The 24,945-nt window shown below is 57.4% G+C and overlaps 2 protein-coding genes across 14 annotated transcripts in view; one reads left to right on the top strand and one right to left on the bottom strand.

Annotated features, from left to right (window-relative positions):
- MTMR1 (myotubularin related protein 1) overlaps positions 1-15,634 on the top strand; it is a 63,945-nt gene extending 48,311 nt beyond the window's left edge. For 11 of the 12 annotated variants that reach the window (XM_072816219.1, XM_072816217.1, XM_072816218.1 and 8 more), the window contains 4 exons: positions 287-379; positions 5,237-5,350; positions 9,568-9,744; positions 14,768-15,634. In XM_072816219.1, the coding sequence (XP_072672320.1) occupies positions 287-379; positions 5,237-5,350; positions 9,568-9,744; positions 14,768-14,929 (546 nt within the window). In that variant the 3' untranslated portion in view covers positions 14,930-15,634. Of the gene's footprint in view, positions 1-286; positions 380-5,236; positions 5,351-9,567; positions 9,745-9,943; positions 10,063-14,767 lie in introns of those variants that run through there. The other variant, XM_072816224.1, reaches the window with a different exon arrangement.
- Positions 15,635-16,345: 711 nt separating this feature from the next.
- CD99L2 (CD99 molecule like 2) overlaps positions 16,346-24,945 on the bottom strand; it is a 94,616-nt gene continuing 86,016 nt past the window's right edge. The window contains exons 6-10 of one of the 2 annotated variants that reach the window (XM_072816232.1): positions 22,623-22,658; positions 22,125-22,244; positions 19,859-19,876; positions 19,047-19,112; positions 16,346-18,203 (exon numbers count right to left, since the gene is read on the bottom strand). In XM_072816232.1, the coding sequence (XP_072672333.1) occupies positions 18,139-18,203; positions 19,047-19,112; positions 19,859-19,876; positions 22,125-22,244; positions 22,623-22,658 (305 nt within the window). In that variant the 3' untranslated portion in view covers positions 16,346-18,138. The remainder of the gene's footprint in view (positions 18,204-19,046; positions 19,113-19,858; positions 19,877-22,124; positions 22,245-22,622; positions 22,659-24,945) is intronic. The other variant, XM_072816233.1, reaches the window with a different exon arrangement.

The raw sequence follows: 24,945 nt of genomic DNA, 5'->3' as shown, positions 1-24,945 counted from the left end.
TCCTAACTTCTTGACCTCAACTATATTAAAGTGAAATCATTAAAAAAAAATCAACACATAAAAAATACAATACAGTGAAATTTTGTTTCCAAAAACAAAATGCTCTTAAGCAATGGAAGTCGGTCCAATTCAGTGAACATTTTTTAGTGCCTATTCTTGTGCCAAGAATTCTGTTAGGTCTTGGGAAATACACATGAGACCTGATGCCTACCGTGAGGCAATTTTAAGCGACTTTTCAGAGGGCTGTGGCTCATGTTCACATGCTGAACCTCTTGTTTGTTTTCAGAGAGTGGGCCATGGCAATGACAACCACGCGGATGCTGACCGATCCCCTATATTTCTTCAGTTTATTGATTGTGTTTGGCAAATGACAAGACAGGTGAGAAATTTCAAGTATATTTCTGACCTGAAAGTTGAAGATTAGATAAACATGCATGTTCGTTCAAAATGAAGATGTATGTAGGTGTGTAAAAATATGACCCCCTTCTGTTATTTAACTCGGTTTGATTCGAACTTGTTTAGAAGTATAAGAAGAAAATTAGGGACTATCAGTTTCTCACCAAAAGTTCCTATTCTCATGCAAATGCTTTTGTCACTCATCCTATCTGCCAGCTTTGCAGACCAAGGCCCCTGCTTCTGCTCCCTTTCCACCGGGGAAGGAGGCAAAGCCCCCTGCTGAGCAGGGCCAAGTGTGAGAAACAGGGATGTAAGTGAAGTGTCAGACAGGAGGGTGTCAGACCCCGAACCCAGGCATCTGTGCACCTGCCCTGGGCCCCCACGGCGCCCCTGCAGCAAGGTCACTGAGGGACGGGAGTGTCCAGGAACCGGAGTTGGATAGGAAGGTGCTGGTGCTTCGTTTCCAAACTGTAACGCGCGGAGCCCTAGTAAGTCAGGCGGCCCTGCAGGGATCCCTTTCCCTAAGCTGGTTGGGCCCCCCATGGCTTCAGTTCAGAGCAGGCCCTGAGCAGGTGCTGTGTATTCCCTAGTCTCTAACATTTGAGCCCAAGTTTGGGGTCTTCCGCTTATGCTAGGAGATGGAGCCGAAGAGCACGTCAGAGACGCACACGCAGAGACCCATGCAGGCAGAGAGACAGAGGGACACAGACAGAGAGACCTAGACTGAGAGAGTAGAGGACGGGCAGTCTCCTCAGTGCCTGTGCGGGGGTGGGGACACAGTCAGAGGTCAGAGCTGTGGCCTGGGTGCTCTCCTTCCTCTTGGCTTTGAGGCCTGGCCAAGGCTGCCTTAGTCACGTGAAGAGGACCAGACGGACGGAGTGCTGGCGACCTCTAGTGACTCCACCCTCCTGCCACGTTATTACCATCACCACAGGGCTGTTTCAGAGGACATCTCCCCCTACCCCCGAGGCTCGTAAGTCTGATAGACCACTGTTTGAAACTCCTCCCTGTGTGCCACTGTGACCAGTGGGGGTATGTGTTGGGGGCAGGAGAGAGCTCGAGCACCACCATGGTGCCGTTGCTGCCCTGCTCCACCTCAGGTTGGACCCCTTCCAGCAGCAATTCCTCATGAGCCATCGGCTGGGGGAGGAATCTGGGGCGGGGAGGTGACCCCAGCCTCACTGTCTACCCGAGTGCACACTGGCAGCACCTGGAGACTTTTAAGGACGCACATGCTTGGGCCTTGCCCTCGTGGACCCTTCCTCCTGTGGGCCTAGTGAGAAGCCCAGATGTGTGTAGTTCTGGAATGTTCCCCATATGGTTCTGAGGTGCCAGTGAGGCAGGAGACCATCATCTAGACACGGGCTCTGTCCTACTGCAGTCCTGAGGCCAGTAGACTCAGCTTCCCCTGGGGACTTAGAGATGGCAATTGTCAGGCCTAGCCTCCTGCTGACGCTGGAGGGAAGGTGGCACTGGATGTGGGGATATTATTACAATGCAGATTCTGATTTGTGAATCTGGGACCCCAAGCCTGTGAGTCTGCATTTCTCATGGATCTCACTAGCAAGGATCTAGCGAGAGCGGGCATACTTTCAGAAATAGGAAAGCAAAGAGGGGAGGGGTTATAATCAGCCAGAGGAGACCTCCCAGAGTCCTGAGTCCCGCACTCAGTTACTAACAGTAACTCACTGTTACTTTTCGGTCCAGCTTCCCCAAACTGATGGGGCTCTTGTATTATCTGAGTGCTAGGTCCCAGCTGATTCAGAGCAGCCACTTGGAGGGGTGATCTCAGAAGTAGGCAGTGGTGGGATGCATGGCAGGTGACAGTGAATATGTACTCAGAAAGCACAGAGGCTGGCCCTGAGGTCTTACTGTTTTCTAGCACCATGAACTTCTTGCTGTTTGTATTCGTTGAGCCAATAGCAAAATTAAATGATGGTTACATTTAGGTCAAAACAAAAAATTGTGTAACAAGGCTGAGCACAAAGGATGCTTCTGAGGGGATAAGTGCCACTTTTGTGGATGTAAAGTTGCTTCCTCCTGAATGCCAAATGTGTGTGCGCACGTGCGTGTGCGTGTACGTGTATAATATCCTCAAACTGCCTTCCATGCTTCATACCATTTAGTGCCTGGTTTCATGTCTAATCTAGATCATTTTTGTGCTGTTTATTGGATTTTAAGAAACAAAACAAGGGGTTTAGATTAGATTTTAGATGCCTCTCAGCTCTAAGATCCTGTCTGTGAAATGTGTATAATTAATGTTTCTTAAAACAACATTGTTAATGCAATAGAAGCAGAAATATCACTGCTCAGTCTATTAGTTAAGTAACAAGTGGATGAGACATGTAGCTTGTTAGGAAAGATGCATTAATGTAATAAGATTAATTTATTTGGAGGTTGCCTACTGCTAAATCAAGTAAGCTAAATCCGCATGAAATTGTTAGAAATCTCGGGATAAAATTAACTAGCCTGCATGCACAAATTGATATAAAAGGATCTAAGGCAAAAGTAATTGAGGGGCTCTTCAGAGAAGAGTCACAAACATTCTACAATAACCATAGTTTAATAGACTTTCTGCCCTTTTGAATGGGTTTAATAGTGGTTCATGTTTTTGTTCCATGGAAGAGGTGCAGAATTTCATTGTGGATTCCTATGGACTTTTTGAGCACATCTTTTTTAGGCATATGGTATAGTTTCCAGGAGAAGAGGCCAAAACAAATTACGAATCATAAGACTTAATATTTTATTTGTATTACTCTAATTGCTGGCACTTCCTCTGATGAAATGTTTCCTGAGCTGAGCACGAGGCCACAGCACCATTTGGATGTGAAGAGAAGTCCTGATGGAGCACCAATAGATCCAGCTCTTATGTCCCAGTTCTGGGGGTGCTGACAGGTGTAGGCTGAGTCCCGCCCAGCCTAGACCTACCAGCCCTGGGACCCACTTGGCCAGAATAAGGCTTGTAGTCAGAGGTGCTAGAACATGCCCAACCAAGCTCCCAGGTCCAGAATGCAGGCTCAGGATTAGGGATAAAGATTCACTTGACTGCAAAAATGTGTCCATAGAAGCTTTGCGGTCCTGTGAATAAATGTATAATTTAAATGAAAATAAAGTTTAGGTCTTCCATTTCTATCCTTGATTTAATAAAGCCTCAATGTACGTAAACGTTATATATTTGCTTATCAGTCATAAATTTCATGGTGCCAATGATTCATAAATAGAGCGTAACTAAACCGCATAGAAAAATGCTGGGAAAAGTGGACGTGATGTACTTGGTGTTTCAAAGGGTGGCCATTTGGAATGTGAGGCCATCGGTGGAATTGCAAGTTAAAGACTCTGAGGGGGATTCATCAGTAGTTATCTCCAGCATTTCAGCCAGATTTAGTCTATCTAAGAACAAGAATGCAGGTAAGAACCACCACCACAGCGAGTTTCCAGAGGTTTCTGACAAAGTGGAATCCTGAGCTGGCTCCTCAGAAGAGAGTTGTGTGTTTCTCTGGGAACAGTCCTTAAGGTGGAGCGAGGCGGCACCTCTGAATCCAGGGTAGCTGTGCAGACATCTGTAGGTTGGCTAATGTGATAAGCAGCCTGGCGAGGAAAAGCACAGGTGGAGCTTGGACAGTCCTGGACTGATGATTATTTCTCACCGGGAAGCTCGTCCCTAGCCTGGGAAAGTAATATGGGCGTCGGTGACCCTGGGTGTCTCTCTCGAGGTGGCAGGATTAGTCATGTGAGTGTGCAGGCAGCGCTCTGCTTGGGGAACAGCTCAGTACTTTAAAGGAAACTGATTGAAATAAAAATTCTCTGGTGGTCTGCTTTGGTTTGGTTCGAATTGGCTGTGCCGCCTGCAGTACCCCACTGTGTTTCCTGGCACGTGGTAGGCACCCCATGCGTGCCTGCTGCCAGGAGTATCGTTGTCATCATTAATCATTATTATCATTTCCAGACCGTCTCCTCATGGCCACTAAATGCCAGCTTCTGGCTAGAGCCTCCTGGCAATGGTAAAGTCTTTGTTTGAATTCTGCAAAAACCCATTAAGAATGACCTAAAACAATAACTGAGATGATCATATGACTGTTTTTTTATTCTGTTAATGTGGTGAATTACAGTAATTATTAATTTTTTTCAACGTTGATCTTCAGATGTTAATCCAGCCTTGCATTCCCGAGCTAAACCCCAGTGGGTCATGTTGCATCACACTTTGTACACGTTGCCAGGGTCAATTTGTTTAGACACTGCTAAGAGCTTGGGGACGTATGTTTGTGGAGCTTTCTCTGTGGGAAGGTTTTTAATTATGAGTTGTTTCTTAACTGGACAACAGACTTGCCATTTTTTCTTGAGTCACTTTTGGTACACACTGTGCTGGGGAGCCCCGTCCCTTCTCTGTGACTCCAAACGTATGTCCGGGCAGAAAGCCGGGACAAAAGCTGGACCTGCTTCCTCAGTCTCCCTACTGGGCCGGGGGCCTGTCATAGCCTCATGCTGCCTGTTGCCAGAGTCTGGAACCAGCTGTTCCGTGTATTTTGTCCAGCTTTCTAGTAGCTTCTGGCAGAAGGGTGACCGTGGGCTGCATTCTACCAGCACGACAAAGACATGGAAGCTACATGATGCCTCTTGGGCATCAGGAAGCGCAGCAGTTCTTGTTCCTGCAGGTGCCTCCTCAGCCAGCTCTCTGTAAGCTTGGACTTGAAACCATAGCAAGTTCAATGCTACACGGGCTCAGTTTCCCTTGTAATCTCTGCCTGTATTCCAAGCTGTACTTTAGCTGTCTTTCATAGAAAATTGGTACCACTGTGTTTTAGAGACGGAACTTTAAACCTTACTTCTCTCTCCATTTAAGTTTCCTTCAGCCTTCGAGTTTAACGAGCTATTCTTGATCACGATTTTGGATCACCTCTATAGCTGTCTCTTTGGGACGTTTTTGTGCAACTGTGAACAGCAGCGATTCAAAGAGGTAAGTGGATTCCATCTTGTGTGTTGCTCTCCTGATGGCTCAGGAGCCTTTCCTGCTACAACCCACTGCACAAGGGGTGCTGGGTGGTGGGGGACTTGGGTCTAGCCCTGCTGCCATCTGTAGATGGAGGCATTGCCCAGGTGCCCTTCCAGCACTCGGCAGCACCAGCGCACATGTCTCATCTTCCAGGTGGTCTGACCCAAGCCCCTTACTGCCTGTGGGCTGGGGGCTGGGACCCAGCATGTGCACAGCTCTCTGAGGTCTCTCAGGTCTTGAGGGTCAGTTCTGGACCCTGGACTTCTAAGTCCCAGGCTCGTATACTTTCTACCACACCGACTCCAAAATGATGTGAGTCTGCTCTTCACTCTCCATTCCATTGAGCTGACAGGTACTTAGAGGCCTAGGAAGGCGAGGTCTGCAGAAGTCTGCAGAGGAGCCCAGAGCTTCCGTCTAGGCACAAGCCAAACTTCCTTATCTGTCAGGCTGATAATGAAGCAGCCGCCCAGCTTCTTAGAGTTCTTTTTTGCCTGTTTCTCCCTCAGTTTCTTTTTTATTTAAAGATTTATTTATTTATTGGGGGGGGAGAGAGAGAGAGAGAATGAGCTGGGGAGGCAGAGGGAGAGAACAACCTCAAGCAGACTCTGTGCTGAGTGTGGAGTCTGATGCAGGGCTCAATCCCATGACCCCAAGATCACCACCTGAGCCCAACCATTTACCAGATGCTCATCTGACTGTGTCACCCAGGCGCCCCTTTCCTCCTCATTTTGATAAGAAAGAAATGAACAAAAGTGAGGAGGCATTGCAGAAAGGCAGCTTAGAGTGTCCTCCACTTAAGACAAGAGGGCCACCACCTGCAGGCTCAGCACAATAGAACATTATTAAATTTTGGAGAATTAAATAGTGGGTCACTGGCACCCACCTCCCTCTGCCACTTCCCCACAGCTATCACCTCCTCATTCTGTGCCCACACCCCACTCAGTCTCCTCCCTTTAGCCCTTCAGTCACCCAGGAGCCTGCCTGGACCCAGTCCCGGGTCCTCCTCTGGCCCTAAACTATTCTCTTGGTCACTATCTCATCTTGGGGTCTACTTGCTATTCTTCTGCTCCCTTGCATCTCCCTAAAGCGCACCCTTGCCCCTCAAGGTGCTAAGGTCAAATGCCTAGGAGCCACCTTTGCCTCCTCCCTCCCCCTCACCCCAGCTGCCATAGCTGATCCCCAGAAGAGATTAAAAAAAAGATTTTATTTATTTATGATAGAGAGGGAGGGGAGAGGGGAGGGGCAGAGGGGGAGGGACGAGCAGATTCCCCACTGAGCACAGAGCCCGACAGGGGCTCAATCCCAGGACCCCAAGGTCATGATCTGAGCTGAAATCAAACTCGACTGAGCCACGCAGGTGCCCCGAAGAGATTCTTCCTTAATCTGGCCGCACATCACTGCCCCGCAGCCTAGTTCAAGCCCCCACTCTCTCGTGGAGGAGGGCAGCTGCCAGGAAGTGAGCTTCACTCCCTATTTCTGACCTCCAGCAACCAGGGCAGCTTCCCCAACTCTATTCAGTGCCCTCACGTGCCTCTCCCCTGCTCGAAACCTCCCTGTGGCCTCCACTGTGATCAGGATAAGGTCCACATTCCTACGGGCCCAGCATGATGGGGCCCTGTGAACCTCTTTAAAAAAAAGAAGTTTTAGAGTGAATTTTATGGTATGTGACCTGTATCTCAATAAAGCTATTAAAAAAAAAATCAACAGAAGAATGAAGTCCACATTGTAGAATTTAAACCCTGACGGCTGTCTTTTTTTTTTTTTTTGACAAAATATGCTCTTTAAAAGAATCAGCGCTCTTGAGATTGAATTTTCCTACAGTACAATTTACTCTTTTAAGAGTATACGGTTAGTGGTTTTTAATAGATTCAGAGTGTGCAACCATCACCATCTAATTTCATAAACTCCATTAACTTTTCATCACCCCAAAACAAAAGCCCATCCCCATGAGCAGTCACTCCCTGTCCCTCGCTCCCCCAGCCCCTGCAACCACGGATCTGCCTTTGGTCTCCCTGGATTCACCTCCTCTGGACATTCCATAGGACTGCAGTCGAACAGTATTTGTCCTCCCGTGGCAGGCTTATTTCACTGAGCATCATGTTGTCAGGGTCCATCCATGTCTAAGCAGGCGTCCGGACTTTGTTCCTTTCTTCTGGCTGAGTAATACTCCGCTGTACGGGCAGACCACATTTCGTTTATCTGGTCAGTGGCAGATGGGCCTCTGGGTCGTTTCCACTTTGGGCTCTTACAAATGCCGCTGCTGTGAACATTCAAATGTGCAAGGTTTCGTGTGGGCATATGCTTTCATTTCTCTTGGTATATACCTAGGAGTATAGTTGCTGAGTCGTATAGTAACTGTGTGGTTAACCTTTTGGGGAGCCAGGGAGTGTGCTTCCAAAGAAGTTCCAATATTTTACCAAGAGTGTGTCACCAGCCATGTGTAAGGGGCCTGTTTTCTTCACGTCTTTGCAGACACTTGTGTTTTTTTTTTTGTTTTGTTTTTTTGTTTTTGTTTTTGTTTTTAATTCTAGCCAGCCCCAGTGGCATCTCATTGTGGGTTTGGGTGAACATTCCCCTGGTAACTAATGATAGTGGGAGCATGTTTTCATGGGCCTCTTGGCCACATGTATATCTTCTGTGAACAAATGTTTATTCAGATGTTTTGCCCATTTGTAGTTGGGTTGTCATTATTATTGAGTCGTAAGAGTCCCTTATAAATTCGTGAGACATGCAAGTCCTTGATCGGATATGTGATTCTCAAAAATTGTTGCCCATTCTGTGAAGTGGCTTTTCACTTTTTTGACGGTCTCATTTGAAACACACAAGCCTTTCATTTTCACAAAGTCCAATTTGTTTTCCTTCGTTGCTTACGCAGGAAGCCCTTGCCCAACCCAAGGTCATGAAGAGTTGAGCCTGTGTTTCCTTCTAAGAGTTTTGTAGTCCTAGCCCTTCCATTTCAGTCTGTGACCCAGGTTTGAGTTCTTTTTGTGGACAGCGTATGGCAAGGGTCCAACTCCATCCTCTTGCATGTGGCTAACCGGTCATCACCGCGCTGTTTGTTGCAAAGACTCTCCCCCCACCCCCGAACTCTCTCGGTGGCCCAGTTGGAAATCAGTTGACTGCATACGTGAGGGCCCATTTCCCTAGTCTGTCTTCTCTGTTGTTGATGGCACGAGTCTGCCGATTCCAGGCCATCACCTCCTGTGATGATTACTGCGGCTTTTCATGGTCCCTTGCATCGTGGCTGGTGTTCCTCCTAGACATCCAAAGTATAAAATAGGAAAAGAAAAAAAAATAGGAAAAGGTCCTGAAGGAATTTTCTGTCTAGATAGCTTGTGAGGAAGTCAGCTGGCTTTACTGTTTTCCAATTGTGACTTTTGTCACTGTGCTTGGTCCATGTCTACCACTGGCCTGCCCTGCCAAGCCTGGAGGTCTTGGTTTTATTCCTTTGGTTTCTGATTGTGACTTTTGTCACTGTGCTTTGTCCGTGTCTGCCCCTGACCTGCCCTGCCAAGTCTGGAGGTCTTGGTTTTTCCCTTTGCATGAGCAATGCAAATAGTTCCAGCATCTCTAAACCGAGTATGCCAAGGTCGGGAGGTGGGGAGATGATGTATCTGCTTCTTGATGTGAGGCATCACCAGCCTGCCCACCCTGGCACATTTCCCCCCAGGTATCCATGATTCTCCAGTGAAAGGAATCTTCTCTGCAAACTCTGCCCCAGTCCTTAATGTTAAGAGTCACAAAAGCAGACTGCAAACTGGAAATTTAAAAAAAATGTACTTGTTATTGATGGGCCCCATCAACCTGTGGGTGTTAGAAAGTTCACGTTTGGGGCACCTGGGTGGCTCAGGGGTTGTCTCTGCCTCTATCTCTGCGTCTCTCACAAATAAATAAAATCAAGAAAAAAAAAACAACATTCTCGATTGCCCTCACACAGACGCAGTCGCCAGATGTCACCTAACTCAGCAATACATTTTTTCAGGATAGTAACCAGTGTATGTTTTCGTGTCATTTCGTGATGCCATAGCATCAGGGATGGGGGGCAGGGCTCAGTAAATGGTCAGTAATCTTTCAGCATTTGATCCCCTTTCCTTCAAGTCCTTTTCTCTCCATAATACAAATTCTCAAGGATCTGAAGAAAAGTCGAATGTATTTCAGGGTATTCCTTTTTTGTTTTTCAGGATGTATATACGAAGACTATATCGCTATGGTCATATGTCAATAGCCAGCTCGAAGAATTTTCTAATCCTTTCTTTGTGAATTATGAAAACCACGTCTTGTATCCTGTTGCTAGTCTGAGTCATTTGGAACTCTGGGTAAACTATTATGTGCGATGGAACCCGCGAATGAGGCCTCAGGTATGTTTTTGTTCTTTGCAAAAGAGCATACGTATCTTTGTAAGCGGAGGTGGTGGCATAGAAATGCGTGCATGCTGAGTATTAACATCCTCTACTCCCACCCTTGCTTCTCAGGGTTTAATCATTTGTGTTCATGTTCTAGCAGCTTCTTTTGGCTAGTTTAGAGTTAAAATCTTAGCCCCTCTGTCTTGTGCTACAGGTACATAGAAGCAGCCGTACCGGTTACTGCACTTGACTCTTAGTATTTCCGATGACTCGGTTAGTTTATAGGCTCCGGGAGAAAGAGGGCACATGGTGAGTCGCAGACAGACGCCCCCTCGAAGAAGGGGTAGAGTCTCGCCCTTCCCCGCCACACTCTTTCATTGTCATGTTTTCTGAGACTGAAAACAATACTCGAGCAGTGGCCAGCAGGACCTGCAGCCGGGCGGTGTCTGCCCTGGGCGTTGGGTGGCTAAGCTCAGGCTGCGGCTCGGGGTTGCGGTTCCGCAGGTGCATCCCCCCGCACACTGTCACATGGGAGGGCACGGTCACTGCTTAGTGCGGAGGGGGCCCGTGGAGGGGCGGCCCTGCCCCCAGGGACAGAAGGTTCTCAACTAAGGGTCTTTTGAAGTTTCATCTTCTGGGTTCACTGGCTTGGGTGCCAGGAGTGGGCTTCTGGGGCCTCATTTGACATCAGGGCTGCTGCTGGGCCCAGGCACCTGCCCCTCTGCTTTTGGCTCCCCCCTCAGCTCCCCCCCAGCCCCGTTCTCACGCAGGGTCCTTGCTGTCTCCACAGCCATGTCTCATGTCTCAGATGCTGGGGCTGCCGTAAGCAAGGGCTATGGATGGGGTGGGGGCAACACAGTGGAAATGTGTGGGCTCACGGTCCTGACATGAGAAGCCTTGAGATCAGGGTGTTGACTGGGGCGGGTCCCCCTGAGAGCTGAGGGAGGAGTCTGTTCCCGGCTCCCCCCACCCCATGGCTTGCAGACAGCCATCTTCTCCAGTGTCTTCTTGTTGTCTTCCTTCCCTGTGCGAGCCTGTGTGCAGTGTCCCCTTCTCCACGAGGACAGTGGTTGTACTGCACTAGGACTCACCCTGATGACCTCAGCGTAACTCGAACTACCTGTGTGAGGAACTGTCTCCACATCCAGGTGCGCTCTGTGGTGCTGGGGCTCAGCACTTCAGTGTCTGCATTTTGGGTGGACAGTTACCCCGTGACGATCCCCAGGCCCCACTAACCGTGAGGGAGACCCAGCCGTTCATGTCACCTGGCTGTTGCCTGGTGCTTGAGCTTTGGAGGGACCATCACCTCACTAGCCTTCCCTCCCTGATGGCAAATTCAGTCCCTGTAGACGTCACCCCAGGACCCCTGCGACCATGCCCACTGTCGCTGTGCTCCTGCCTCTCCTCTCTGACCCACTCCCTTTCCCAGCAGCACAGCTCCAGCTGCTCCTCGCTGGCCTCTCCTCCCCTGACTCTTTGATCCTGCTTTCTCTTCCATGAAATTTAGCCACAAGGGCTCTTTCTCCCTCTAGAGCCTCTAGGTCAGCTCTGCCACCCTCAGAGCCCTCAGGACTGTTTTCCAGAACAGTCCAGCCTGGGACTTGTCTTCCTCTCGGGGCAGGTATGAGACCCAGGCCTCATGTTCCCCTCTCTCCCTCCTGGTCCGATGGGCCCTGTATCCCGGGGGCTGCCTGTCGACCCCTCGCCTCTGGAAATGCTTCCCCGGTGTCTGCTTCTCACTGGGCCAACAGCCGCTGCTCTGAGAACCTTCTTCAGGAGACCTTCCGCAGGCAGACTTCCCTCCACTGGCTGTACTGAGCCCCCGCCCGCTGTCCGGGTGCACTAGCACGGTTCCAGCCCGCCGGAAGGGGCCAGTGGCAGCTTCCCATGTCATGAGAGCACGGAGCAGCAGGGGTGCTGCGACGTGAGGGACCTCGGTCCCGAGACGGCCAGAGCACGGTGCTAACCACCAGATGGAGTGTGGACTCGGTGCCAACTGTAAGAGCTGGAAGACATTCTCTTTATCGGAGAACATGTGAAGTGAGAGACAGTCTGTTCTTTTCTCCATGAGGACGATGTACATGTGGCCAAGTCCTGTGGTCAGTGGTTAATGTCTGAAATACTGGTTTTTGAGTGTGTGGCCAGTGAGCCATTAGGAACTAATTTCAGATGTTCTGCCGATGAGCACGCATCCCGTTAGCTCTGCGGCATCTCTGCAGAAGGCCACAGGGTCAGACAACAGTTGCCGGTGGCCTCCAAAGAGCCTCTTCACAAGCATGGTCCCCAGATCCTTTCCTCTCCCCTCTTCCGAGTGACCCATACCTCACGTGACTCATCATTCCCCGGTCGCGCAGCTGAGGGTGGCCATACAGTGGCCCGCTGGTCCCGGAGCCGGCCTCCCGTGGCCACCTGATGGCTGCAGCTCATCTGCCTTCCACACCCCGGCCCCGCCGTCCCCTCTGAGCTGTGGTGACAACTTCTGTCTCTCTCAGACGACGGGGATACGCTGCAAGGGTAGGCCCTGGCATGACGACTGCTGCTTGTTAGATGGAATCGCCCACAAAATGAGAGCCGTGTGAGAGAGAGCTGCCTTTGCAGGGGCGTGCGGGCCCAGAAAGCCCAGTGATTTACAGGGCAGCTTCCACAACTATGCTCCTTTTTCACCTCAGCTGCTTTCTCTTCGAATGCCAGCCCCCAGGACCCCTTAGGCACTTCCTTCCAGTCACTGGAGTCCCTTTTACTTAGGAACACAAGTCAGGTGTGCGTCCGCCGCTCCCTCCCGGCCTCTGCCTGTGTTCTGCTCCTGCCCTTGGCTCGCTGTTCCTTCCTGCCCGGTTCTGTCGTGTGTCGTAGCAACAAGAAGACAGGCTCAGGGACAGAGGGCAGGAAACCCACTTTATTTTGGTCACATGGAGAGAGTCACCAAATAGGATCCTGGGGGACACAGAGGACAGACGGTGGGATTTCTGAAACATTTGCAGGGAAGCTGGCACAGGCCCTGCTGCGGGACAAAGAGCAGCCCTGGGCTCGAGCGCTTCCCCCTATGCTTGGGGACTGTGAACGCGAGAGCACCGCCCTGGCCCTGAAGCCCTCCCACCTGTCCTGTCTGCGGCACTCCGTGACCATGGCCACCGTGACGGCAGCGGGAGCCGCAGCCGGCACTGGCCTCCATCAAGGTCTCGGGCAGGACTGTCGTGCTACAGGAGCCATCGGCCGCACCGAGGGCAGGCCCTGAGCTGCCGTGCACTGGCCTGCAGGGTGCCCATGGGCCGGGGTCCCATCCCCTCCGGCGGTGGCTCCACGCACTTGGGGCCCAGGTCCCCGGGCCTCGCCGAGACCTCGTGGAGCAGGAACGGAGCGTGATGTGAAGGCCTACGGAGTGCTGTGGCTCCAGCGTGACGGGAGAACTGCCCGGTGGCCCACGGGCTGCCGCTTCTTGTTCTAACCAGGCCGGCGGGAGGGCTTGGGGGAGCAGGCCAGGCCTTGACGTGGGGGGGGAACAGGCTGGGCGGGGGGAGCAGGCTGGGCCTTGGCAGGGAGGGGGGAGGGGGGAGCAGGCTGGGCCTTGGGGGCTCCGCAGGCCGGTGGGGGGCAGGCTGGGCAGGCACACGGTGCACAGGGCCAGCTCATTAGCAGCAGTATGTTCAAAGACGGGGGTGGGGGGGTGGCACAGAGTGGGCACCTAGGCCGGCGTCACTGCGACAGGATGGGGAGCCAGGCCGGCGGGACAGGGAGGAAAGGCAGGGGACCAGCCTGCTTGGCCCCTTCTGTCCGAGGAGGGCGCTTGTGGGCTGCCTGCACCACGCCTCCCTGGGCCTCCGTCAGAGGGTTGGCCGGGTGGAAGGGGGGACCGAGCTGCGTCGTTTCCTTCGGGGCCCTCTTGGCTCGGGGCAGACCCACCGCCCACAGGGGGAGGCTCCCTACTGGGCACTTCTCTACCGAGCGGGCCTTGGATTTACTGGAAGTGACCTGAGGCAAGGCTGCTCGGAGATCCCTGAGGGTCACCTCAGGTCCTGGGTGTGACACTGGGCGCTCCCTCCATGGACTTCCCGTGTCCGGGACCTGACTCCAGAAGTTTCCCTTGTGTGATTCCCTCGGAACCAAACGATCCCAACAGGAGAATTAACACCAAATTGGCCGCAAGGCCAGGAGGGGAGCTACTGCTTACTTCGCGGTGGCCTTGGGGATCAGCAGCAAATAAGGGAACGTCCCCTTGTTTGGGGGGGGTCTTTGGCATCAGCCTCAGTGTTGTCCCTTCCCTTCAGCCTCAGTGTTGTCCCTTCCCTTCTTGCTGTGGCCTGATGTCAGGACTTGGTTCCTCGCTAGTGACCTGGCACCCTGCGCTTTCATCTGCCTGCCTCCTCCCTACCCGTCTCCCTCCTCCCTGGACTGGGGTGATCAGCCCTGATGGGAGAGCCCGGGGGCAGGGGGCTGCACATGCATGGAACGGCTCAAAACCTAGAAGATTCTGGAATGCAGGAGGGGAGCAGAGGCAGGACCCTGGGGGAGCGGTGAGGAGCGGTGAGGAGCGGCAGGCTGGGGTCAGAGCCCAGGGTTTTGAGGGCAAGGTCGGGGCGGCAGAAAGCAGCCCCTGGAGGCTGTTGGCTGGGCACCAGGGAGCCTGGCTGAGGCTCAGGACCCGGGCCTGCGGCTGCCGTGCACACACTGCATCAGGGACACAAGGCCAGGAGCGCCTCCCAGGTGGTGACCCCCGTCCCCGGTGCACCTCACCCTGGTCCGAGAGCCTCGTGGGGGACAAGCTGGCTGCTGGCTGCCTGGGCCGGCCGGGGGAGAACGGGTGATGCTGTGACCCAGCCTCAGGCCGGGAGTCCCGTACGCCCACGGCAGCCCCCTCCGGGCCTCAGGCTCCCGGGGAGGCCTTGCGGGGGGGGGGGGTGGGCTCGGCCCCCCAGGCGCCCTCCTCCAGCAGGGTCATCACCGGGGTGGCCGCCTGCACCTCTCGCGATGGGTGGGAACAGTGTCGGTGCTGCCAGTCGGCAGAGCTGCAGGGGACCTCACCGTGTCCCTCTCTCCCCAGATGCCCATTCACCAGAACCTCAAGGAGCTGCTGGCCGTGAAGGCGGAGCTGCAGAAGCGGGTGGAGGACCTGCAGCGGGAGGTGGCCACACGCGCCTCGTCGTCCTCCGAGCGGGGCTCCTCGCCGTCCCACCCGGTCACCCCCGTCCACACGTCCGTGTGACGCGCTCTGGGGCCACTCCCCGAGGGGCCTCGGGCAGGCCGCGGGCCGGGTGATCCTGCCCACCAGCGACCGCCTGCGTGGCAAGGTGACCGCTCCCGCCGTCATCAAGCGCTTTCCGTTTCGTCGGCCGTGTCCGTCGTGCCCACTCACCGCCCTGGCCCCGCCACGGCCCCCGAGTGTCCCGTCCTCTTCCCGCCCGGGGCCCTCCTGCGCCAGTTACTGTCATGTACATAGAAGGTATTTTTTAAAAAGAGAAACATGCCTTTATTTTCCTATGTCCTTTTTTATGTTGGAAACTAGTCACCCGAGGAGGTGTGTGCGTAACCGGACCGGGTGACGGGTTCTTTCCACCCCCAGCTCGCGCCGACTTACGTGGTCTGCCCGCGACAGGAACAGGGCCAGTGACCTGGCACGGTGTCCTCCCGCCGGCAGCGGCGGTGGCGGTCCTCCTCCCGGGGCCGCATCGCCTCGTGCGGGCTGTCTGTTGGGCCGTCCGCGTGCGAGCCCCCTTCCCCCGGGTGCCCCCACCCGGCCCAGCTAGAAGCCTCGTGCCGTTAGCCGAGCACCCCCCTTGCTTTCTGTTTATTTAAAGCGTATGGAACCTAAGCCCCTGGTGCAGGTGTGTAAAGACTGGTACAGTCGCGTAGTCGCCTCATCTGATACACTGTATTTCCATCTGTAATTAAAATAATATGTTTGCTCTGGGGTCGTCTACTTTTTTTTTTTAATGTTTTCCCAATTCCTCCCTCGGAAAAATGACAGCACCTTCCACACCTGTGGTCTCCCGTGCCACGCCCAGGTGACGCGTGTGAGGTAGGACTCGAGTCCTTCGCTGAACCCCACACGCGCGTCTCGGCCCCAAAGGGGATGTGGCGCGTGTAGCCGTGGATCGCCCGTCTGCCCGAAGCTGGTGGGGGAGGGCTGGGCGATCGGGCCCGGGGACCCCGGGACCCCGAGCTGCAAAGGGGGCAGACCGCTGACAAGCCCCGGGGCCCCCACCCCGAGTCCACGGCTCGCATGCTGGCCTCTGGGGGAGCCCCCGCGGGTCTCGCGCCCCTGTCCCCTCCGGGCACCCGGCTGCCCATGCGGATACCGGGGAGTCCCAGGGCGGCTCTGGGCGGGAGGGCTCGTGCTGCTGCACTAGCGGCCGGCAGGGCGCCGAAGCGCCACCCCACGCAGGTGACCCCACGCCCGCCGCCTCCCACTCGGCCCCGGGGTCCGGCTGCGAGCCCGCCACCAGGTCCGCTCATGCCCGGACGGGCCCTGCCGCCCCACCATCGGCACCCCGGCAAGGGCCAGAACGCCGAGCTTCTGGGGGAACACCTGGGGCTGGGGCTGGGGCACAGCCTCCGGGAGAACCCAGCATCACTTCCCAAAGAAGCCCCCCCCTTCCCGCCATCAGGGCACAGGCGCCAGTCGGTTCCAGTTCGTTTAATGCAAACGCGAGACAGCTTACAGCTCACACTGAAACACAAGCGCGTCACAGTCCAGGGGTGCGGGGGCGGGGGGCCCCTCCTCGGGGCTCCCAGCGCCAGGCTGGGCCCAGTCACACCACGCGACACACGGGCCATGGGGACCAGGGCCCCCTACCTTCCCGGCGGTGGGCAGGGAAGGAACTTGCCGCCCAGCGGTGCTGCCTCCGTTTTCTACCTGTGAAACGCCTCAAGCCCCCCCTCCTGCTCCCGGGTCCCCCCCACGGGGTGGCCAGAGGCCACGGACACGAGAGGCCTCCCCCACCGCCCGAGCCCCCCCCCATCCTGGGCAGGGACACCCCCACCCCCACGCAGAGGGGTCTCCTCGGTGCTCCACACCTGCACACTCACAACGGAGGCCGCCCTCCAGGGGGGAGGGCCCCCCGGGGTGGCGGCCAGCATCCGAGGGACGGCCTGGGGACGCGCAGCAGGGGACAGTCCCCGCACCGCGGGGTCTCTAAAGCAGCTGCCAACAAACGCCAGCATGCGAGGCATGTGTCACTCCACCTGCGGGGTCGCCTCTGACCCCAACCGTTCCCTCGGAAGCCAGACGGGACGGTGCAGCACAAGGGGGCGCCAGGAGCCCTGGCCACAGGGCCCCCCTGCCTGCCGGCCTCCGGGGGTGCTACTGGACGCTGCAAGCCCAATGCCAGTACATGGTGGCTCGAGACCTCAGCTCAGCCTCGGACAGCAGGGCTCCCCCAGACAGGACCCCACGTGGGCCACATGGAACGTTCCAGGAGGCTAGCCCCAGGCCAGACTGCGCCAGTAAGTGAACGGGCAGCCCCTGCGTGCTGGCGTTCCCTGCAGCCCCGCGGCGCCCGAGGGCCCCCGGCCAACAGGACACACACAACCATCATTCCAGACCCAAGAGCCAGGCCAGTGCCACTAATCCCAGCGGGCGGCCCCTCCCCCCTCAACTACAATTTTAAGCAAAACCCACGCGTGCTTCTGGCTTTGCTGCTCATGCCCAGCGTCTAGCTTTTGCTACCGAACAAAGCGCGTACACGGGGTACACGGGGTACACGGGGAATACTCGTTTCAATGCATCAATGATTCCTAAACACTAATCACGGCGGCTGCCTACGGAACCAGAGGGGGATCAGGCCCAAGAGTCACAGCTGCCTACTCGTCCAGAAGGTTCCTAAGACCTCGGGGCAGGACTATCACAACATGCATGTTTGCACTCAAATAAATGAAAAGCCACCACTTGGACCAGCTCTCTGGAAGCCCAGGGGTGTAAGAGCTGGGTGGTGTGTGTGCACGCACACGCATGTGCGTATGTGAGAGCGAGTGACAGAGGGAGAGGGAGAAAGGCGGAGAGTGTGTGTGTGTCGGGGGGAGGGTGGGTGGTTGTCTGATCCCCCTGCTGTGCTCCTGGCAGGGCCTCAGGGCCTCCCAGCAACCCAGGTGTGAGCTGGGTCCCCAGCGACAGCAGCCCGAGGCCGCTGCCAGGGACATGGGGCGTCACTGCAGCGTGCCAGGGTTGCGCTACCCTGGGCTCCGGCTCTTACCCCTGAGCACCAGCGTCTTCCTGCCCCCCGTCCTCCCGGTGTCCCCAGTGCCCGGCGTCCCCGAGCGTCCATGGCAGGGCAGGCTCAGAAACCAGCCTCACACACACCCCGAGTTCGTCTGGAAAACTTAGAATCAGAAGCCGATGGCGTCATCAGAGAAGCGGACGGTGGTGGTGGTGGGTCCACGGGAACGAAGGAGCTGGTCACCAGGGCGACGTAGGCCTCAGATCCGGGGCGCCTCGGGGGGTGGCGGCTCCGCAGTCTGCGTCTGTAGCGTCAGGTATTTCACTGGGGAGAGAAGACAGGAATTAGGAGGGGGACACGGTCCCCCCAGGGCGCCGAAGGGGCAAATACAGGCCCTCGGTGGGACACTGGGGCCTGTGGCCAGTGGGGACGCCCTGGTCGCCGCGGCTGGGGGGCCGCAGAACTAGGTAGCCAGTGGCCCCGAGGGGCTGTTCTTGGCTCTCCTCCGGGGGCCACGGAGCCCGATGGTGCAGGACCGGCACACACCGCGGTCCCCGTCCTAAGTGAAGGGCCGTCCCCGCGGCTGCCGTTGGCTCCCGTGACAGCCCCCCGCCCCGGCTTGACCTTACACCTCCCGTCCATCCGTCGATGGCTCCCACTCTCAGCGCTCGACCACGGGGTGCGGGGGACACGGGCTCCGGGGTCAGCCGAGGCCCTGCAGCGCCCCCAGTCTTCAGAAGGAAAAGTCCAGGTGTCTTTTAAAGGCTGCCCCCAAAAGGGAGGTGAGCAGGGGTGGGGGTGACTGGGTGACGGGCACTGAGGGGGGCACTTGGCGGGATGAGCACTGGGTGTTATGCTGTATGCTGGCAAATTGAACTCCAATAAAAAGAAAATAAGAAGAAAAAATAAAAAATAAAGGCTGCCCCCCGCCCCCCATGACAGCTCCGTTGGCCTGGGCCCAGCGGCTCCCCCCGCCAGGACCAGAGTCCCCAGTGCACGAGTCCCTGACTCCGCAGGCAGCCCTGGCTGTGGCCCCAGCGTCCCTGGTGTCAGGAAGTGGAACGGCTCGTCCCTGCAGTCACGCCCAGTTCTGGCTGAACTGCCCCGCGGGGAAGGCTTCGGGGCCACCCCCCCGACTCGCACCCCGTGCCGCCGGGAAGGGCTCACCTTGGGGCTCCTCGCACACAACGGCTTCCAGGTTCTCTCCTTTCACGTAGTCGGCGTTCAGACCCTCTGCAGGGGGCGAGGAGCAGAGTCAGCGGCTGACCCGGCGCGGGGGGGGGGGGGGTCCCCACATTGTCCTCGGGAGGGACGTAGCAAGGGCCTCTGACCCGCATCCCCGCAGGGCAGGTGCCAGCTGTGGGAGCCCCGGGGCCAGGTGGCGGGGCCAGCCCGGGGGCCCGGAGGGGCAGAGGGAGCCAAGCGCCACAGGAGGGGGGGCACATGCGGGGAGGGGGTGCACGGGGTCCGCTGCAGAGGGGCCACCAGCGTCCTGCCAGCGTCCGGCCTTCCCTGCAACGTCCCCACCTTCGGGCCACGTGGCTCCTCCAGCCAGCAGGGCGGAGGGCCGTGAGCACCCGGGGGGGCGGGCCTGGCCCCCCCAGAGCCACTCCACTCAGGTTCAGGGGCTCCATCCCCACCGCCCTGCCAGGGGCATCGAAGACACCCGGGCTCTCAGCTCAGGGGGGGGCGCGACTGCGACTGGAGCCCGCCTTACACGGGGACACTCAGCAGTCAGTGCGACAGCCCTGGGGAACCTGAGGACCGGGAGCCCCTGGCGCCGACCCCCAGACGGGACCCCTGGCCCCGGCCTCCCTGCAGGGACAGCGGCCGAGCCGCAGGTGGTGTGGCCACAGCCCGGTGGGTGAGGGGCAGGGAGGGGTGGGGCGGGCAGTGGGGGCAGGAGCGAGGGCGGCGGGGCGGGGCCCGGGGACCGGCCGAGCGGGAGAGGGACAGGAGTAGTCGAAGCGCGGCATTACCTTGACCTTCTGCTGCATCTGAAGGCAAGACACAAAGCTTAGGACGACAGAGCCCGGGGGCTTTCCGCCACCTGCACTGCCCCTGTCCCCCGGTCCCGGAGACTCTGTGCCTGGGGACGGACCCGGACAGAGGGGGGCCCCGAAGCTCACGGCTGCACCCTCCCTTCCTGGTGCACTTTCTGCTCTGCCTTGTGTGACCGCCCCGCGCTGGCGGCTGTGGCCGCTTGGGGACACAGGCCTGGCAGACAAGGTGGGGGTGGCCAGTCCCAACCCCAGCTCCTCGGGGGCTTGAGCGCGGGGCCGGGAGGCCGGGTCGGCAGGGGCACTCTCGGGGGAGGGCAGGGTGGGCACAAGGGCGTCCAGGAAAGGGACTCGGGCCAGTGTGGGCTCGGGGCGACAGGCACGTCCTGGACAGATGGCGGGGACGGGGAGGGGTGGTCGGGGGGAGCCCTCAGAGGCCGCGCAGGCACGCCTGCCTCCCGGGCCTGGGCCGCCACCCCCGGGCTGCCTTCAGAAAGGCCGCAGAGCCACCCCCTCGGGGCTCCGGCCGTGGCTGTCAGGTGTCCCGAACACCCCCTCTTGGAGCGACTGTCCCTCAACTACCGCAGCAACCCTTCCGCTCTGCACAGCAGGGCCCGCGGGTCCCCCCTGGTCCCACCCACACAGCCTCACAGCTGTTGGAGAAAACAAGGGCGGAAAGAAGGCATCTTCGCTTCACTTGGGGCGCCTCCCCCCGTGGCCAGAGCCGCAGATCCCCCGATCCCCTGGATCCTACAATCCCCCCAATCCCACACTCCTCACGAGCCTTCACTGCACTGCCTCCCTGTCTGGCCTCGGGCTCCCCTGAGGACCCGGCGTTCCCCGTGTGGACTCAGTCCTTTCCACAGCCCTCTGAGCCCCTCCTTCCCCATCGATAAAGTCAGGGTGCCCTCGATCCCGGCCCTGGGGCTGACGGGGTCTCCGGGCGGGACTCCGCATACAGTGCTCCGCAGCGCCCGGCTTTTAAATAGTCTCTCCGTTACCCGATGGGCTTCCTCGCATCCCCATGCCCTGCCTGCGCACATGGGGCACCTGGCACCCCCCGTCGGGGTAACGATGCGGTGCTGCAGCCAATGGTGGCCCCTGGAGACGAGGCCATGTCCTCGGCCTCCGGCCACCCAGGGGTGCAACCTTGTTTGGAAAATGGTCTTTGCCAGTGAGATTAAGGATCTCAAGATGAATGACCCTGGATTCAGGGTGCGCCCTCAACAAGTGTCCGTGGAAGAGATGGGAGAAGGCCACACAGATTGGGGTGCTGTGGCCACAAGCCCAGGGACACCTGGGGCCACCAAAAGCTGAAGGAGGCAGGAAGGAGCTCCCCACAGCCTCTGGAAGGCACGAGCCCTGCTGATCCCTTCCTCCCGGACTTCGGCCTCCAGGACTCTGAGAGAACAGCTTTGCCATCTTAGGTGACTCTGTTTCTCTGCTCTTGAACTAGGACAAGGGACAGCTCTGAGGACCACCCAGCCTCCCGTTCCGTGCTCCTGCCTGACACCTCCCCGTCCACGCCACTCGACGGCCAAGCTCGTGCGTCCACGGGATCCCACGCGGGGCGGCCACGAACCGTGGCGCGGGTTGCGCACCGAGACATGAACGCTGCCCCTGCGGTGCTGCTGGGTGCAGCCCGTGGAGCTGCGCGTGGTTGCACAACCTGCGCAACCGTACGTGGCGGCCCTGGTCAAGCACACCGACCGAAGCTGAGAAGCAAACCGGGCCGCCGCGGGGAGGAACCAGGTGGAGACTCTGCCCACCTGAGCTGAAGCTCGCCACTCTGAGTGGCGCCCCCTCGGCCAGCCGTCTCTGGGTGCCGGGGAACCCCTGCTCTCCCTCGCCGCGCCCCCACGCGGCTGGCGACATGGGCTTCTGTCACTCCCCGACTTGTCGCTCAGAGGCCTAGCACACAAGCCACCCCTGGCACGCGCGGCCCGGCAGGGGGTGCAGGGCCCGCACCCTATTCGGCCCCTTGCCTTCCCGGGCCCTTAGAGCCCCCCAGCGTCCCGGCAGCTCCCGGAGCCCCCGACACCCCCGCCCCGTGCTCCCGAGGCCGGGGGGAGCCCCGGGCCCATCCTGCTCTGAGTGACACGAACACTGCCCGCAGGAACACGGCCACTTTACACTCGGGTCCAGCCTGGCTGCAAGTCGGACTCGGCTCGTGCTCCTGGTCTGGCCCCGTCGCCCTGGGGAGGCCCGGCCCCCCACTTCGCGGGCCGCGGGGGGGCGCACTTACGCTGGATGCTGAAGCAGAACTTCTTCTGCTGGTAGGAGATGTAGCTGGAGACGGCGCCGATCAGGGCCATGGCCAGGGCGCTGGCCACCCCCGCGATGGTGCCCGCCTCGGCCGACACTCCTGGGGGGCAAGCGAGACGGAGGGGGGGCGTGAGGACGCCTGGCACCGGGTCAGCAGCGCCGCCGGAGCCGCTCAAACACCGCAACCCCCCAAACCCCCAAGCGCGAGGCCGCCGGTAGCTGAGGCATTTGCCCAGTGCTGCTCGTTTCCTTCCAGAAGGATTTCCACCCTGAGAAGCTTGAAAGGTGGACACGGCTGCGCTCTCTGGGTCTCGGGCCCACGGGCCTCCCCAGGGGGCCACCTCTCCCCGGGGACCCCAATTTGCACGCTTGATTCTTTTAAGTCCCCGCATCCCAGTGCGGCTGGCCTGGCCGGTCTCTACCGGGAGCGGTCAGGGGAGGGGCGGGATGCCGGGCAGGCCTCGGGACGCAAACCCACCGGATTCGGGGTCGTCGCTGCCATATCGACCGTCACCTGGAAAAAAAAAAAAAAGCCAAAAGCACTCAGGGTCGGCCGTGAGCCCGTGACCCCCCGGCTTGCGGACAGCCCCTCCCCGGCTCACGGGCCCCTGGTTGCACCCCTGCCACAGCCCCAGTAAGTGCCCAGGGGGCTTCTGCCGGGACATCCAAGACCTGCCCTCTCGTGCCTGTCACCTGCCAAGCAGAACTGTCGATCTGGAAAGTGATGGTCACATCCCAGCTCCTCGCCCACAGGCGTCTTTGCAGTAGGAGCAGGCGGGCCCCCCCAGCTCACCGGGAGGGACCTGCCAGCAGGTGGCAGAGCTGGGCTCAGGCCGGCCAACCTCGCCCTGAACACAGTCCCGGGGACACACAGTCTCCTGCAAGAAGCCTTTATTCTTTAGCAGAGGGCACAAAATGCTTCAACTTCGTTTTTAACGAAAGGACGGGAGCCTAGCAGGAAAACAACGCAGAGCCCCACCACCCAGGGAGGCTCTGCAGTTAGTATTTCCATTTCGGTGCCGCCTGGGCCTAGTGCCTCCCGCAGACTTTTCTTCAAATGCAGATGTTTCTGCTGGTGCGATTTAGGTGCAGGTGCATCGCGCAATGCTGCCTGCCAGAGGAGGGGACAAGGGGACGACCAGGACTGTTTTAAGGCCGTCCACCTCTACCTTGGCACATGAGCAAAAAATCCCTCATCCGGTATTTTGAAATTCAAAAGGCTTTGAAATATCATGGGAAGGGAAGCAGGTTAGTGGGTGGAGGGGATTAGGGCAGTGGGGGGGAGGGAGGCGGTGGGGCCCTGGAAAGGCCATGCGGCGACAGAACGGGTCTTTGCGCGGGCCGTGGTGGTGGCCACACGTGTCCATCCCCGTGAGCGTGATAAACCCGCACAAAGCTCAACACACGCTTACCTCCCCGGACAGGCAGCGCCCTGATGAGCAACTGGTGCCATTTCAGGACACTAATTAGCCTTGAGCGCTCCCGCTTCTCAGGGCACAGTGCTCATTAAGGGAGGGAGGCTGTCTCCCCAGGGCCCGGGGCTTTTAAGGGAAACCGCTCTGGGATGTTGGAGGCAACGACCTCTGGCATCCCCTCCACCGTGCGTCACGGAGTCTGGGGATGGTGTGTTCGTGGACGGGAACACCCACACCCTGGGGGTAGGGGGTGCTGGTAATGGGGGAGGCTGTGGCTGTGAGGAGCAGGAATATAATTTTGCTGTGAACCTAAAACTGCTCTGGAAAATCAAGTCGATTTTGTAAAGACTGGCGGGGGGGGGGGGTTAGAAAATAAGGTTTGTTATGTTCCCACTTAGGGCTGAATCCTTGAGTTAAAGATCCCTGATTGGATGTGAATGGTTATTTACAAAACAACAAGCAGCACTGCCTTTTTCAAAAGCACAATCGGTGCTGCACCGAGCAGACAGGAGAACACAGGGTCCTCTGTAGGGTCCTCCGTAGGGTCCTCCAGGCATGAACAGGTCAGCAGTGGGGTCACAGGTGAGGGCCTGGAGTCTGACCGTGTTGGCCCACTGTGGACCCTTCTGCTGTGCCGGGCGTGGCCACTGCCAAGGGCAAGGCCAGGCCCCTCCTGGACGTCCACTGCTGATGCGCTCACCTCACCAGATTTCCCGACAGGCCGGAGCCATCCAACCTCCCCTTTCTTTCACCTCCAGTCTCGATCATACAATCTGTACGATCGTGAGCTGCAAGAATGTCGCATGAAATGGGAACAGGATGGCGTTATTCATGCAGGCCAAAACGTGGAAACCACCCAAAGGCCTATCAGTTAAGGAACTGGTAAATACGATGTCCTGGGAATTTCTGAAAAGGGTTTGATCATCCCTAATGTAAAAGGAGCCCTTACAAGTCAACGAGGAAAGATACAGACTCTGGCATAAAAAAAAAATCAAAAAATGAAAAAATCACAGGCAACGAATGTGAACAGGTGATTCGACCCCACAAGATAAGGGCGTCTAATAAGACCTAGGGGTAAAAAGTGTTCCACCTCCCTTGTAGTCAAAGAAATGCCAATGTCAACAGGGGAGCATTTTAAACTGAGTCCATTTACAAAGATCACAAAACTACAGTGCCCAGTGAGGGTGGGGACAGAAGCTAACAGGCACCTGTTTGCTCCCTAGCAGTCGGAGGGGAAGCCAGGACAACCTTAATGGAACACCATTTGGCAGGGCCCTTGAAGAGGCGCATCATTAAAAATTCATACTTCTGTGGCCCGGCCAGTCAACATCTAGGAATTTAGCCGACAAACTAGACAGGCTTTGTGTATCTGGCTATGAGGATGTT

Source organism: Canis lupus, chromosome X, assembly GCF_048164855.1.
Source record: "Canis lupus baileyi chromosome X, mCanLup2.hap1, whole genome shotgun sequence".
Lineage (NCBI taxonomy): Eukaryota > Metazoa > Chordata > Mammalia > Carnivora > Canidae > Canis > Canis lupus.
Note: the sequence above shows the minus strand (reverse complement) of the source record. Positions and strands in the feature narration are given on the sequence as shown.